This window comes from Cherax quadricarinatus, chromosome 40, assembly GCF_038502225.1.
Source record: "Cherax quadricarinatus isolate ZL_2023a chromosome 40, ASM3850222v1, whole genome shotgun sequence".
In the NCBI taxonomy this organism is placed as follows: domain Eukaryota; kingdom Metazoa; phylum Arthropoda; class Malacostraca; order Decapoda; family Parastacidae; genus Cherax; species Cherax quadricarinatus.
In genome coordinates, this window is record NC_091331.1 from 86,090 (window position 1) to 102,523 (window position 16,434).

Consider the following 16,434-nt stretch of genomic DNA (forward strand, 5'->3'; position numbering starts at 1 on the left):
TGTGTGGTGGGTGTGCGCAGTAGGAAAAAAATCTGGGACCCAGTGGTGCATTGTGGGAATGCCATCATAGTACACAATGTCCACCGTGCCCTGCGGTAAGAAGTTCCTCACTCCTCGGCGAATTGGGACACTTTTGTTCCCCAGTGACAGTTCTAATACAGATGGAAGTGACAGTGAAGATGAGTTTCAAGGTTCTGGTGAGGTTTTGACCGAAACTAATGACCATAATATGGGTAATAGTGAGGAAAACCCAGACAACCCACAGCCTTCCACCTCTGGTGCTGGGCCGTCTTGTTCACGTTCAGTTGTACCAGAATCAAAGAGGAAACTCCTATTTTCCAAAATCCCAGACTCAGATGTGAGCATTGGTGATGATAGTGATAGTGATTATGAACTACAAGCTCTTCAAACTTGTTCCAAGAATGGAGGAGGAGGAGGAGGCAGAGGAGGAGGAGGCAAGAGGAGGAGGAGGCAAGAGGAGGAGGAGGCAAGAGGAGGAGGAGGCAGAGGAGGAGGAGGAGGAGGAAGAAGAAGAGGAGGAGGAGGAGGAGGAAGAAGAGGAGGAGGAGGAGGAGGAAGAGGAAGAAGAGGAGGAGGAGGAGGAGGAAGAAGAGGAGGAGGAGGAGGAAGAAGAAGAATACGTAATGATAACAATAATACATAATAATAATAATACATAATAATAATACATAATAATAATAGGTAATAATAATAATAATAATATGTAATAATAAATGTTCATCCATGACAGTAACAAGATAAGGGGAGATAACATCTGATAAGTGCTGACGTTTGATGAGGGTAAATGAGCGTGCAGCTGAGACCAAAAGATGAGATGAACATCGCCCTCCCTTTGTTTTTGCTGGTATACTAACATTTCTGTCTGTCTATTTGCCTGTCTGTCAAGCTCCCTGTCTATCCGTCTAGCTCTCTGTCTCAGAGAGCCACAAGACTGCGTCATCACTTTTACTCACATCTTCAAGCAGAGTATAGCACTTTGTCTGGGTTTCTTGGGTTATCCTAGGTAATTTATACTATGTATACTTGTATTTATGTGTACCTGTGAGACAGAGATAAACAGACAGATAGAAAGAGATAGAATGAGGGAGAAAGATAATTAGATAGAATGGAGGAAGGGCAGCAGCATCCGACCCCATTGTTTTGACAGGCGGGAGGGGGAGTGAGTAATGAGACAATATGTCATTTTGACAGCTGCCGACTCCTGGTAATTTACACTATGGAGAAGGAGAAGGAGGAAGAGTAGGGAGAAGAGGAAGAAGAGGAGGAGGAGGAAGAGGAGGAGGAGGAAGAGGAAGAGTAGGAGGAAGAGGAATAAGAGGAAGAGGAGGAGGAAGAGGAATAGTAGGAGGAAGATTAGGGGGAAGAGGAAGAAGAGGAAGAGGAAGAAGAGGAGGAAGAGGAGGAGGAGGAAGAGGAAGAAGAGGAGGAGGAGGAAGAGGAGGAGGAGGAAGAGGAAGAGTAGGAGGAAGAGGAAGAGTATGAGGAAGAGTATGAGGAAGAGTAGGGGGAAGAGGAGGAAGAGTAGGGGGAAGAGGAGGAGGAGGAGGGTAGAACTGATTAGAAAAGATTAGATGAACATCGCCCTCCCTTTGTTTCTGCTGGTACACTAACATTTCTGTCTGTCTATTTGTCTGTCTGTCAAGCTCCCTGTCTATCTGTCTATCCGTCTAGCTCTCTGTCTCAGAGAGCCACAAGACTGTGTCATCACTTTTACTCACATCTTCAAGCAGAGTATAGCACTTTGTCTGGATTTCTTGGGTTATCCTAGGTAATTTATACTATGTATACTTGTATTTATGTGTACCTGTGAGACAGAGGTAGACAGACAGATAGAAAGAGAGAGACAGATTGAAAGAGATAGAATGAGGGAGAAAGATAAAACACCATTGTGTATGACACCATGTTTCAGAGTTCCACAAGCTGCAGAACTAATAGGAATATGTTCAGTGACTGTATATTGGTATATATATTAGAGAACAATAATAATAAACAATGTTTTGTATTGTTTGTTTTTGTAAACAAGTTTTGTAAACAATATATTGATAATTATGTTTGTGTGCTTATTGTGTTGTATACAACGAGTGTATATATGTACATTGCACCTTACTTTGGTCTCATAGGCCACATAAGTTATGTGAAAAAATAAAATAGTGAAAAAAACAACAAACCTTCAAATACAAGTAAACTAAAGTTTACCGGTGAGCGGCAGTCGCCGCTGTTGCCATACGGGGCTCATTTTCTGCAAACTTCATGCATCCATATCTCCGTCAGTATTGATGGTAAATTTTTTTTGTTTATCCTATAATGTTTAGAAAAAAAAACTCTATTTTTTCATAAGAAAAAATAATTTTATTTTTTTTTGAAATTTAGCCGACCCTGAGAACGAGTTTCGGAGAGGGCCTGTCGACCCTCAAAGGGTTAACGAGTGGCAAGGCAAAATTTTTGCGTTAAAATGTATCGAATACCGGATTTAACGTATACCGATGCCATCAAATACCGGGGGTCCACTGTATATGTACTCAAAAATTCTAGCGGCTTCAAATCAAGCAGGAGAAAGCTGGTAGGCCCACATGTGAGAGAATGGGTCTTTGTGGTCAGTGTGCACCACATAAAAAAAATTCTGCAGCACGCAGTGCATAATGAGAAAAAAAAAATCTGACCGTGTTTTTGGATTAAAACACCGACTTTGTGGTGTATTTTCGTATAGTATTTATGGTTGTATTCTTGTTTTCTTGATCTCATTTGATAGACTGGAAAACGTATTATAGAAATAGAGGTGATTTTGATTGGTTTTGCTATGAAAAGAACCTTGAAATGGAGCTCAAAGTAGGGGAAATGTTTGATTTTTGCCGATGTTCAAAAGTAAACAAATGATGTCATTGTCCAATAAATGCCCAACTAGCCATTCTAATATGCAGTTATGAATGGATTGACATTATTTATACAATTATTACAATATTGCAGTAGTCTGCATAACAGTAAATCTTCTATTTTTTGTTTGAATAAAAATTCAAAATAGAAAGCAAGAGTAATATCAGAGGGGCCTGGAGACGTGACTGATGAACAAAGAAAATGTTATTTTAGAGCCAGGAATGTTTGCATTGTCCATTCTGGACCCTATTTTGATATTGGCATATTTTTTAGTTTGCGTGAAATTGGTGAAATTGCAAATTTCTAACCACGTAATCAGTCCCTCAACCTGGAATCGATGTGCTCAGTCCATCACTCTTGTAGGTAGTGCAGCATAGGGCCAGAGAGGTGGATTATATACGGCAGTCAGATGAGTTGAAGCAGGAGGAGGCGGGATCACAGTGGGACCTGCCACTTGTGTAAGTAGGTCATTGTCCAAAGGTTGGGCAAGTGTTGAAGTCTTTGTACCAAGATCCCATCACAAGAGTGATGGACTGAACACATCGATTCCAGGTTGAGGGACTGATTACCTCGAACTCCTCCTCTCCTACCCATTTCTACTTTGTAGTGGACTGATGAAGCCACTGTGTGGCGAAACGTTTCTTCAATAAAGATTCCCATGTGTTGCACAAGTGTCTCAATTCTTCAACTTGTCGGTTTTCAAAACCATTCACCACATCTGTCAGACACTGCAACATCATGGGATCTTGGTACAAAGACTTCAACCTGACCAGCTCGGAGACATGCACTCCACTTTCATACTTAGCAATGATCTCTTTCTTCATCTCCATAGTAATTCTCACCCTTTTTGCTGTAGGGTTGGCACTAGAAGCTTTCTTGGGGCCCATGGTGACTTATTTTGCAGGTGCAATCACTACAAAGGCTGTGATAATATGAAATGTTCCAATTGTATGTTTGGAAGCGACCGCAGTGGCTGGCTGGCTTGTAAACACTGGCACCCATGGGACAAGTGAGGCGCACTCAGGCCAAAGTGGACGCGTCTCGAATGGAATGAATAGCGTTGGTCGGGTTTTTTAGCGCTAGTCGAGGCAAAATTTTTGCGATAAAATGTATCGCTAGTTGGATTTATCGTTAATCGATGCCATCGTTGGTCGAGGGTCCACTGTATTTTTACACTAAAGCAGTAGTCTGCATAACAGTAAATCTTCTATTTTTTTGTGAGAATAAAAATTCAAAGTGGAAAGCAAAAGAAATGTAACAGAGGCCTGGGGACGTGACTAATGAACAGAGGAAATGTTATTTTAGTGCCAGGAATGTCTGTCTTGTTTATGCTGGACCCTATTAAAATGCCGATGCGTAAACATCGTCAAGACCCTAACTTCGCGAAAGCATAATTCCGTAAGTTTTCCATCAGATTTCATACTTTTGGTGTCGTTATGATCGGTAAAAGATTCTCTATCATTTCGTAGGAAAAAATAATTTTTTTTTTTAAATTTCCGACCCTGAGAACAAGTTTAGGAGAGGGCCTCTCGATCCTGAAAGGGTTAAAAGTACATTTTCTTTCTTCAGTACTATGTGTATAGGAATGATTATAAATATAGGCTTTATACTGATCAATAATATTTAATGTCTAGGGGAAGTGGAACAGAATTCTTCCTCCGTAAGCCATGCGTGTCGTAGGAGACGACTAAAATGCCGGGAGCAAGGGGCTGGTAACCCCTTCTCCTGTATATATTAGTAAATGTAAAAGGAGAAAAATTTGTTTTTCCTTCCACAAGGCACAGTACTCGCTCCCATCTTGTTTCTCATCCTCATATCTGACATAGACAAGGATGTCAGCCACAGCACCGTGTCTTCCTTTGCAGATAACACCCGAATCTGCATGACAGTCTTCCATTGCAGACACTGCAAGGCTCCAGGCGGACATCAACCAAATCTTTCATTGGGCTGCAGAAAACAATATGAAGTTCAATGATGAGAAATTTCAATTACTCCAATATGGTAAACACGAGGAAATTAAAACTTCATCAGAGTACAAAACAAATTCCGGCCACAAAATAGAGCGAAAAACCAAGGTCAAAGACCTGAGAGTGATCATGTCGGAGGATCTCACCTTCAAAGACCATAACATTGTATCAATCGCATCTGCTAGAAAAATGACAGGATGGATAATGAGAACCTTCAAAACTAAGGATGCCAAGCCCATGATGACACTCTTCAGGTCGCTTGTTCTATCTAGGCTGGAATATTGCTGCACACTAACAGCACCTTTCAAGGCAGGTGAGATTGCTGACCTAGAAAATGTACAGAGAACCTTCACGGCGCACATAACGGAGATAAAACACCTCAGTTACTGGGAGCGCTTGAAGTTCCTGAACCTGTATTCCCTGGAATGCAGGCGGGAGAGATACATGATTATATACACCTGGAAAATCCTAGAGGGACTAGTACCGAACTTGCACACGAAAATCACTCTCAACGAAAGCAAAAGACTTGGCAGACGATGCAACATCCCCCCAATGAAAAGCAGGGATGTCACTAGCACGTTAAGAGACAATACAATAAGTGTCAGGGGCCCAAGACTGTTCAACTGCCTCCCTGGCAGTCTTCAAGCTGGCACTGGACAAGCACCTAAAGTCGGTACCTGACCAGCCGGGCTGTGACTTGTACGTTGGATTGCGTGCAGCCAGCGGTAACAGCCTGGTTGATCAGGCTCTGATCCACCAGGGGGCCTGGTCACAGACCGGGCCGCGGGGGCATTGACCCCCGGAACTCTCTCCAGGTAAACTCCAGGTAAACCCTGCCTTGGTGTGATGCAGCCGGTGCGTTGAAAGAAGAAAGAAGAAGTCTAGGTACAGTACAGTAAACCCTCCATATAATGGATGAATTGAGGGAGCGGATGGCTAGTACATGGCAATTATTGTGGATAGAGATAAGATTGTTTTGCTATGATTATAACAATAATGAACAGTTCTGCAACCAAAGGACTTTGTCCATTATTTAAATAGCAGTTGACCCAGTGGATTTTGTTCTGTATTTCCGAAGTCCATTATATGGAGAGTTTACTGTACACTATTCGCTTAAATTGACTGTCTAATTAGAATTTATGTGGTAGGTAGGCTCATGACATAGGAATACAGTGGATCCCTGACCAACGGCGGCATCGACTAACGCCTAACCGTGCTCTTTGGCGTAAAAATATTGGCTCTACCAATGGCGAAAAACTCATCTAATGGCTTTCGTCCCAAACGTGTCCATGTGGCCGGAGTGGGCCCAGCCACTCCTAGACTCAGTGTGCCAATGTTTACAAGCCGTTTCGGTCAATTCCACATGTACCTGTGATATATTTTGTATTATTCCAGTGTTTTTAGTGCTTGTAACTGCTAAATAAGCCACCATGGGCCCCAAGAAAGCTTCTAGTGTTAACCCTGTGGTAAAAAGAGTGAGAAATACTATCGTACCACGGTCAGCTGCTGCTGCACCACCATCAGCTGTTGCTGCACCACCGTCAGCTGCTGCTGCACCATGGCCAGCTGTACTACTTAAAGATGTGGAGATACTGTTGTTGGTGTGGCTGATCGAGAATACAGAGAAACAGTTAACCCCAGAGGATTAGCCACCCGGGACAACCCAAGAAAGTCAGTGCATCATCGAGGACTGTCTAACTTATTTCTATTGGGGTCCTTAATCTTGTCCCCCAGGATGCGACCCACACCAGCCAACTAACACCCAGGTGAACAGGAAAAAATGTCTGGAACTAGTGCTCATATTGGTGAATTTAAGGCCAGCAAAGGTTGGTTTGAGAGATTTAAGAATCGTAGTGGCATACACAATGTGATAAGGCATGGCGAAGCTGAAAAATTCCAACCCCAACAAGTGTTTAATTGTGACGAAACAGGCCTGTTCTGGAAGAAAATGCCAAACAAGACCTACATTACAAATTACTCAGGAGGAAAAGGCACTCCCAGGACACAAGCCTATGAAAGACAGGCTAACTCTCATGTTTTGTTGTAATGCTAGTGGGGATTGCAAAGTGAAGCCTTTACTCGTGTATCACTGTGAAAATCCCAAAGTGTTCAGGAAAAACAGTGTCTCATCACTCAACAATACTCTTCAATAAAGGAAGTGTCAGTTTAGTATTTATTTATGTATGTATTGGGCATGTCTCATTGTTTTCTGTGTAGGGAAATGTATATTTCATGTAGAATTTTTTTAATACTTTTGGCTGTCTGGAACGGATTAATTGGATTTCCATTATTTCTTATGGGGAAAATTAATTCGACTAAAGGCTAGCTCTCTGGAACGGATTAAAGCCATTGGCCGAGTTTATTTGGCACAATTTGAGCATAGCACGATTGAAGAATTGCGGCACAATTTTATGTAACACGTCGTATGATGAATTTAACACGGTTCAGTTTGTGGGAAGGCAAAAAAAACTTCTCTTTTCCTCAAGCGGCCGCCTTGTTGTGGTTCAGCTGGGAAGACCTCGGGCCGTCCCCAGCAACTCCCTGACACCACCCCACCATCAAAGCATTGTAATTCATACCTGTCCAGTCCAACTTCTCTGCTACAAGCTTGTGATTGTGAATTGTGTTTTGATCTTTTGTATCTACCAAGCAATCATGTATCATGATCTTATATCTACCAAGCAATCATGACACCCAGTAAGCATACCAGTGTTGCTCAAAGTGGCAAGAAAAGGTGTAAACATTTAAGTCTTAGAATTAACGAAAAAAATGTAAACATAAGTTTGTGTGACTGACTGACTGACTGCTTACTGAATGACTGACTTACTGAGTGACTTGACTTACTTACTGAATGATTTGACTGACTTACTGAATGATTTGACTGACACTGAATGATTTGACTAACTGAATGACCTAACTGACTTACTGAATAATTTGATTGGCAACCTGAATGACTTGACTGACTTACTGAATGACTTGACTGACTTACTGAATGACTTGACTAACTTATTGAATGACTTGACTGACTTACTGAATGATTTGACTTACTGTCTTGACTGACTTACTGAATGGCTTGACTGACATACTGTCTTGATTGACTTACTGAATGACTTGACTGACTTACTGAATGACTTGACTGACTTACTGAATAACTTGACTGACTTACAGAATCACTTGACTGTCTTACTGAATCACTTTACTGACTTACTGAATGACTTGATTGACTGAATAACAAAGTTAGACACTCCAGTACAATCATCAACTTCAGTACCAGAACCTCTACCATCCACCTCAGACCAGTAGGGCCACAGCATAACTCCACTCTCTTCACAATCATTCACAAACACCAGCACCCACAATTTAAGGTAAGAAATACTATTATTTCTGTTACATTTGTAGTCTTAAGCAGTAAAAACAACATAATACATCACAACAATGAACTGCAATTACATATTCACTTTTATTTTTGTAAGATGTGGAGGCCTAAAAAAAAGTTGTTTGGCTTTTTTGGGGCTTTCAGGAACGTAACCCTATTTTTCCTATAAGTTCTTTAGTTCATCTAACACGGTTTTTTTTACCTAACACGGTGTTTTCAGGAACGTAACTACCGTGTTAAATAACGGTCTACTGTATATTATTTTGTGAGTTGTAATATTTTGTGTTACATTGAAGATAATTTTGAACAACATACTGTTTACCCTATGTAGTAGGTTGATAGACAGCAACCACCCAGGGAGGAAGTACTACTGTCCTGCTGAGTGTAAAACGAAAGCCTGTAATTGTTTTACACGATGGTAGGATTGCTGGTGTCTTTTTTCTGTTTCGTAAACATGCAAGATTTCAAGTATGTCTTGTGACTTATCCTTACATTTAGGTCACATTACACATGCATGTACAAGCATGCATATATATATTATTATTATTTATTTATTATCACACCGGCCGATTCCCACCAAGGCAGGGTGGCCCGAAAAAGAAAAACTTTCACCATCATTCACTCCATCACTGTCTTGCCAGAAGGGTGCTTTACACTACAGTTTTTAAACTGCAACATTAACACCCCTCCTTCAGAGTGCAGGCACTGTACTTCCCATCTCCAGGACTCAAGTCCGGCCTGCCGGTTTCCCTGAATCCCTTCATAAATGTTACTTTGCTCACACTCCAACAGCACGTCAAGTATTAAAAACCATTTGTCTCCATTCACTCCTATCAAACACGCTCACGCATGCCTGCTGGAAGTCCAAGCCCCTCGCACACAAAACCTCCTTTACCCCCTCCCTCCAACCCTTCCTAGGCCGACCCCTACCCCGCCTTCCTTCCACTACAGACTGATACACTCTTGAAGTCATTCTGTTTCGCTCCATTCTCTCTACATGTCCGAACCACCTCAACAACCCTTCCTCAGCCCTCTGGACAACAGTTTTGGTAATCCCGCACCTCCTCCTAACTTCCAAACTACGAATTCTCTGCATTATATTCACACCACACATTGCCCTCAGACATGACATCTCCACTGCCTCCAGCCTTCTCCTCGCTGCAACATTCATCACCCACGCTTCACACCCATATAAGAGCGTTGGTAAAACTATACTCTCATACATTCCCCTCTTTGCCTCCAAGGACAAAGTTCTTTGTCTCCACAGACTCCTAAGTGCACCACTCACTCTTTTTCCCTCATCAATTCTATGATTCACCTCATCTTTCATAGACCCATCCGCTGACACGTCCACTCCCAAATATCTGAATACATTCACCTCCTCCATACTCTCTCCCTCCAATCTGATATTCAATCTTTCATCACCTAATCTTTTTGTTATCCTCATAACCTTACTCTTTCCTGTATTCACCTTTAATTTTCTTCTTTTGCACACCCTACCAAATTCATCCACCAATCTCTGCAACTTCTCTTCAGAATCTCCCAAGAGCACAGTGTCATCAGCAAAGAGCAGCTGTGACAACTCCCACTTTGTGTGTGATTCTTTATCTTTTAACTCCACGCCTCTTGCCAAGACCCTCGCATTTACTTCTCTTACAACCCCATCTATAAATATATTAAACAACCACGGTGACATCACACATCCTTGTCTAAGGCCTACCTTTACTGGGAAAAAATTTCCTTCTTTCCTACATACTCTAACTTGAGCCTCACTATCCTCGTAAAAACTCTTCACTGCTTTCAGTAACCTACCTCCTACACCATACACTTGCAACATCTGCCACATTGCCCCCCTATCCACCCTGTCATATGCCTTTTCCAAATCCATAAATGCCACAAAGACCTCTTTAGCCTTATCTAAATACTGTTCACTTATATGTTTCACTGTAAACACCTGGTCCACACACCCCCTACCTTTCCTAAAGCCTCCTTGTTCATCTGCTATCCTATTCTCCGTCTTACTCTTAATTCTTTCAATTATAACTCTACCATACACTTTACCAGGTACACTCAACAGACTTATCCCCCTATAATTTTTGCACTCTCTTTTATCCCCTTTGCCTTTATACAAAGGAACTATGCATGCTCTCTGCCAATCCCTAGGTACCTTACCCTCTTCCATACATTTATTAAATAATTGCACCAACCACTCCAAAACTATATCCCCACCTGCTTTTAACATTTCTATCTTTATCCCATCAATCCCGGCTGCCTTACCCCCTTTCATTTTGCCTACTGCCTCACGAACTTCCCCCACACTCACAACTGGCTCTTCCTCACTCCTACAAGATGTTATTCCTCCTTGCCCTATACACGAAATCACAGCTTCCCTATCTTCATCAACATTTAACAATTCCTCAAAATATTCCTTCCATCTTCCCAATACCTCTAACTCTCCATTTAATAACTCTCCTCTCCTATTTTTAACTGACAAATCCATTTGTTCTCTAGGCTTTCTTAACTTGTTAATCTCACTCCAAAACTTTTTCTTATTTTCAACAAAATTTGTTGATAACATCTCACCCACTCTCTCATTTGCTCTCTTTTTACATTGCTTCACCACTCTCTTAACTTCTCTCTTTTTCTCCATATACTCTTCCCTCCTTGCATCACTTCTACTTTGTAAAAACTTCTCATATGCTAACTTTTTCTCCCTTACTACTCTCTTTACATCATCATTCCACCAATCGCTCCTCTTCCCTCCTGCACCCACTTTCCTGTAACCACAAACTTCTGCTGAACACTCTAACACTACATTTTTAAACCTACCCCATACCTCTTCGACTATATATATATATATATATATATATATATATATATATATATATATATATATATATATATATATATATATATATATATATATATATATATATATATATATATATATATATACACACACACACACACACACACACACACACACACACACACACACACACACACACACACACACACACACTCTCTTCTGGGTTTTCTTCTATTTTTCATTCTAGTTCTTGTTCTTGTTTATTTCCACTTATCTCCATGGGGAAGTGGAACAGAATTCTTCCTCTGTAAGCCATGCATGTTGTAAGAGGCGACTAAAATACCAGGAGCAAGGGGCTAGTAACCCCTTCTCCTGTACATACAGTGAAACCCTGAGTTTCAAACTTTCTTTGTTCTAGAAGGCTGTTCAGGTGCCGTTACCAAACGAATTTATTCCCATAAGGAATAATGTAAATTAGATTAGTCCATTTCAGACCCCCCAAAAATACACTTACAAAAGCACTTACAATAATACACTTACATAATTGGTTGTGTTGGGAGCAATTAGAAACTTGGGATTCCACTGTATTACTAGATGTAAAAGGAGAAACTTTTGTTTTTCCTTTTGGGCCACCCGACCTCGGTGAGATACGGCCAGTGTGTTAAAAGAAGAAAATACACTCTAGATTAAATATAAAGCACATTAGGGAACTACTAAGTTAATTTGATTTTGTAGTGCATGTTACTTCATACTATGTAATATTTACTGGAAATAAATGTACAATCAGAGAAATTTTTTGTAAATGTCTCTTAAGGAACATCTTAGGATGTTAATTATCTTTAAGTCTTGTACTATGTGTACAGTGTATTGGTTAGATGGTACAGACTTAATATACAGTATTTGGCTTAAATATGTAATGATTTCTAGGATGGTGATTGCACCTTTGAAGATTTCTTGGACATGATGTCAGTGTTCAGTGAAGCAGCACCCAAGTCTGTCAAAGCCGAGTATGCCTTCCGCATTTTTGGTATGTCATTTACTATAAACACTTTATTTTAGGTTACAGATTTTCCTGAATAACCCAGGTGTTATGAGAGTTTACTAAAATTCAAATACTCTGCTGTAGATTTATGACCATTATCATATCTTCTTGTTTACTTCTCTTGTTTTGCTTATCTGCCAAAGTTAACCTACAGAAAAGTAACTAAATATGATGGATAAATTTTAGAATAAGTCAACTTTAACTGATTCATAACCCCACCCATATAATTACTGTCTTTGTGATCCAAGATAGTTAACTTTTATACTCAACCATTTTAATGGAGTGACTTAAGAAATCGTAATGACACGATTGGTTATGGTTTATTTGCAATCGTGTCATTACGATTTCTTAAGTCATGTTGACGGCAGTGAAGGGACTTGAGCTAGAGTTCGTCACGGCCACGCTAGCTGGAGATTCGTCTGTAAAAACTTGCATTTGTGGTCACAGAGGTGCCTGTGCTAACTTTCCTATGGTGTAGAAATATACCTAGTTGGATGAATCTTATTGTGGCTAGCTGGTCTAGTGGCTAACGCGACGGGCTGGAGTTTTGAGACTCTATGACCGCAAGTTCAATCCCGGCCGGGGGTATGGTTTAATGGAGTGAAAGTGTTGCTGTTTAAATGTACATATAATTTATGTTATTCAAATAATGCCATCCATTTTTGCCAAAGATATATTCCTAAAAAAAAAAAAAAAAAAAAGGCAGGAAGGGGAAAAGAAGGAGGCAGGTAGGAAAGTAAGAGAAACTAGCAGAAAGAAAATGGGCTAGAGGGGTCTGTATTCATGGGTGAAAAGAAGGAAGCAGAGAGTCTAGAGAGGTAGTAGGTGAGCAGGCCAAGGGAAGAAATGCGAGATGGCAAGCTATATATAGGTGCTCAATTATAAATGTGCATATTAAATAAATTTATGAATTTAGAAAAGGCATATACAGTAGACCCTTAGCTAATGATGGCTTCACCTAACGTTAAATCCGGCTAACGATACATTTTAGCGCAAAAATTTTGCCTCAGTGCTGAAAAACTTGCCAAACACGATTCGTTCGAGACGCGTCCATGTGTGGCCTGAGTGCGCCTCACTTGTCCCGTGGGTGCTAGTGTTTACAAGCCATCCACAGCGGTCGCATCCAAGCATACAATCGGAACATTTCATATTATCACAGCGTTTTTAGTGATTTTACCCTGCAAAATAAGTCACCATGGGCCCCAAGAAAGCTTCTAGTGCCAACCCTACAGGAAAAAGGGTGAGAATTACTATGGATATGAAGAAAGAGATAATTGCTAAGTACGAAAGTGGAGTGCGTGTCTCCGAGCTGGCAAGGTTGTATACGAAACCCCAATCAACCATCGCTACTATTGTGGCCAAGAAAATGGCAATCAAGGAAGCTGTTCTTGCCAAAGGTGCAACTTTGTTGTCGAATAAGAGATCGCAAGTGATAGATGTTGAGAGACTGTTATTGGTGTGGATAAACGAAAAACAGATATCAGGAGATAGCATCTCTCAAGCGATCATATGTGAAAAGGCTAGTAAGTTGCATGAGGATTTAATTAGAAAAATGCCTGCAACTAGTGGTGATGTGAGTGAATTTAAGGCCAGCAAAGGTTGGTTTGAGAGATTTAAGAATCGCAGTGGCATACATAGTGTGATAAGGCATGGTGAGGCTGCCAGTTCGGACCACAAAGCGGCTGAAAAATATGTGCAGGAATTCAAGGAGTACATAGACAGTGAAGGACTGAAACCTGAACAAGTGTTTAATTGTGGCAAAACAGGCCTGTTTTGGAAGAAAATGCCAAACAGGACCTACATTACTCAGGAGGAAAAGGCACTCCCAGGACATAAGCCTATGAAAGACAGGCTTACTCTCTTGATGTGTGCTAATGCTAGTGGTGATTGCAAAGTGAAGCCTTTATTGGTGTATCACTCTGAAACTCCCAGAGTGTTCAGGAGAAACAATGTCCTCAAGGCTAATTTGTGTGTGATGTGGAGGCCAAACAGTAAGGCATGGGTCACTAGAGACCTTTTCTATGACTGGTTACACCATGCATTTGCCCCCACTGTGAAAAATTACCTAATGGAAAAGAAATTGGACCTTAAGTGCCTCCTGGTATTAGACAATGCTCCTAGCCATCCTCAGACGTGGCAGAGCGACTTTCTGGGGACATTAGCTTCATTAAGGTCAAGTTTTTGCCTCCTAATACCACTCCTCTCCTGCAGCCCATGGACCAGCAGGTCATTTTTAACTTCAAGAAACTGTACACAAAAGCTATGCTTGAAAGGTGCCTTGTAGTGACCACAGAAACTCAGTTGACTCTAAGAGAGTTTTGGAGAGATCACTTTAGCATCCTCAATTGTGTAAACATTATAGGTAAGGCTTGGGAGGAAGTGACTAAGAGGACCTTGAACTCTGCTTGGAAGAAACTGTGGCCAGAATGTATAGACAAAAGGGATTTTGAAGGATTTGAGGCTAACCCTGAGAAGTGTATGCCAGTTGTGGAATCAGTTGTGGCATTGGGGAAGTCCTTGGGGTTGGAGATTAGTGGGGAGGATGTGGAAGAGTTGGTGGAGGAGGACAATGAAGAACTAACCACTGATGAGCTGCAAGATCATCTTTAACAGCAAGAGGCCATACCTGAGGAAACTGCTTCGGAGGAGGGGATAGAGAAATTGAGGAAGTTGCCTACTTCAAAGATTAAGGAAATGTGTGCAAAGTGGCTTGAAGTGCAAACCTTTTTTGATGAAAATCACCCTCACACAGCTATTGCAAGCTGTGCTGGTGACTATTACACTGACAATGTTGCGACCCACTGTAGGAAAGTCATAAAGGAATGGGAGGTACAGGCCTGTATGGACAGATATGTTGTGCGACAGAGATCCAGTGACTCTGAAGCAGGTCCTAGTGGCATTAAAAGAAGGGAAGTAACCCCAGAGAAGGACTTGCTACCTCAAGTCCTAATGGAAGGGGATTCCCCTTCTAAACATTAACAATATCCACACTCTCCCTTCCTCCTATCCCATCAATCATCACCAGATCTTCAGGTATTTATTCAGTAAAGGTAAGTGTCAGTTTGTGTGTATGTGTGTATTAAAATTAATATTTCATGTGGTAAAAATTTTTTTTTTTCATACTTTGGGGTGTCAGGAACAGATTAATTTGATTTCCATTATTTCTTGTGGGGAAAATTAATTCAGCTAACGATAATTTCAGCTAACGATGAGCTTTCAGGAATGGATTAATGTCGTTAGCTGAGGGTCCACTGTAATAGAGTGGATAGGGGAGCAATGGGCAGATGTTGCAAGTAGTATATGGAATAGGTAGTAAGTTACTAAATGCTGTAAAGAGTTTTTATGAGGATAGTGAGGCTCAGCTTAGGGTGTGTAGGAGAGAGGGAGATTACTTCCCAGTAAAAGTAGGTCTTAGACAGGGATGTGTAATGTCACCATGGTTGTTTAATATATTTATAGATGGAGTTGTAAAAGAAGTAAATGCTAGGTTGTTGGGGAGAGGGGTGGGATTAAATTATGGGAAATCAAATACAAAATGGGAGTTGATACAGTTACTTCTTGCTGATGATACTGTGTTTATGGGAGCTTCTAAAGAAAAGTTTCGAAGGTTAGTGGACGAGTTTGGGAGGGTGTGTAAAGATAGAAAGTTGAAAGTGAACATAGATAAGAGTAAGGTGATGAGGGTATCAAACGATTTAGATAGAGAAAAATTGGATATCGTGTTGGAGAGATGGAGTATGGAAGAAGTGAATGTTTTCAGATATTTGAGAGTTGACTTGTCAGCAGATGGGTTTATGAAGGATGAGGTTAACCATAGAATTGATGAAGGAAAAAAAGGTGAGTGGTGTATTGAGGTATCTGTGGAGACAAAAAAATGTTATTTATGGAGGTAAAGGAGGGAATGTATGAAAGAATATTGGTACCAACACTCTTATATGGGTGTGAAGCTTGGGTTGTAAATGCTGCAACGAGGAGGTGGCTGGAGGCAGTGGAGATGTTGTGTCTCAGGGCAATGTGTGGTGTAAATATTATGCAGAGAATTCGGAGTGTGGAAATTAGGAGGAGGTGGGGAGTTACTAAAAGTATTAGTCAGAGGGCTGAAGAGGGGTTGTTGAGGGGGTTTGGTCATTTAGAGAGAATGGATCAAAGTAGAATGACTTGGAGAGCGTATAAATCTGTAGGGGAAAGGAGGGGTAGGGGTCGTCCTCAAAAAGGTTGGAGGGAAGGGGTAAAGGAGGTTTTGTGGGCGAGAGGCTTGGACTTCCAGAAAGCATGTGTGAGTGTGTTAGATAGGAGTGAATGGAGATGAATGGTTTTTGAGACCTAACTTGAGTCCTGGAAATGGGAA

At 41.1% G+C, this 16,434-nt stretch overlaps 1 protein-coding gene across 4 annotated transcripts in view; it reads left to right on the top strand.

The window, feature by feature from the left end:
* The window catches only part of LOC128687143 (calcium and integrin-binding protein 1), a 97,916-nt gene that overhangs the window by 28,866 nt on the left and 52,616 nt on the right, over nt 1-16,434 (top strand). For all 4 annotated transcript variants that reach the window (XM_070092583.1, XM_070092582.1, XM_070092581.1 and 1 more), the window contains exon 4: nt 11,972-12,071. In XM_070092583.1, coding sequence (XP_069948684.1) covers nt 11,972-12,071 — 100 coding nt within the window. The remainder of the gene's footprint in view (nt 1-11,971; nt 12,072-16,434) is intronic.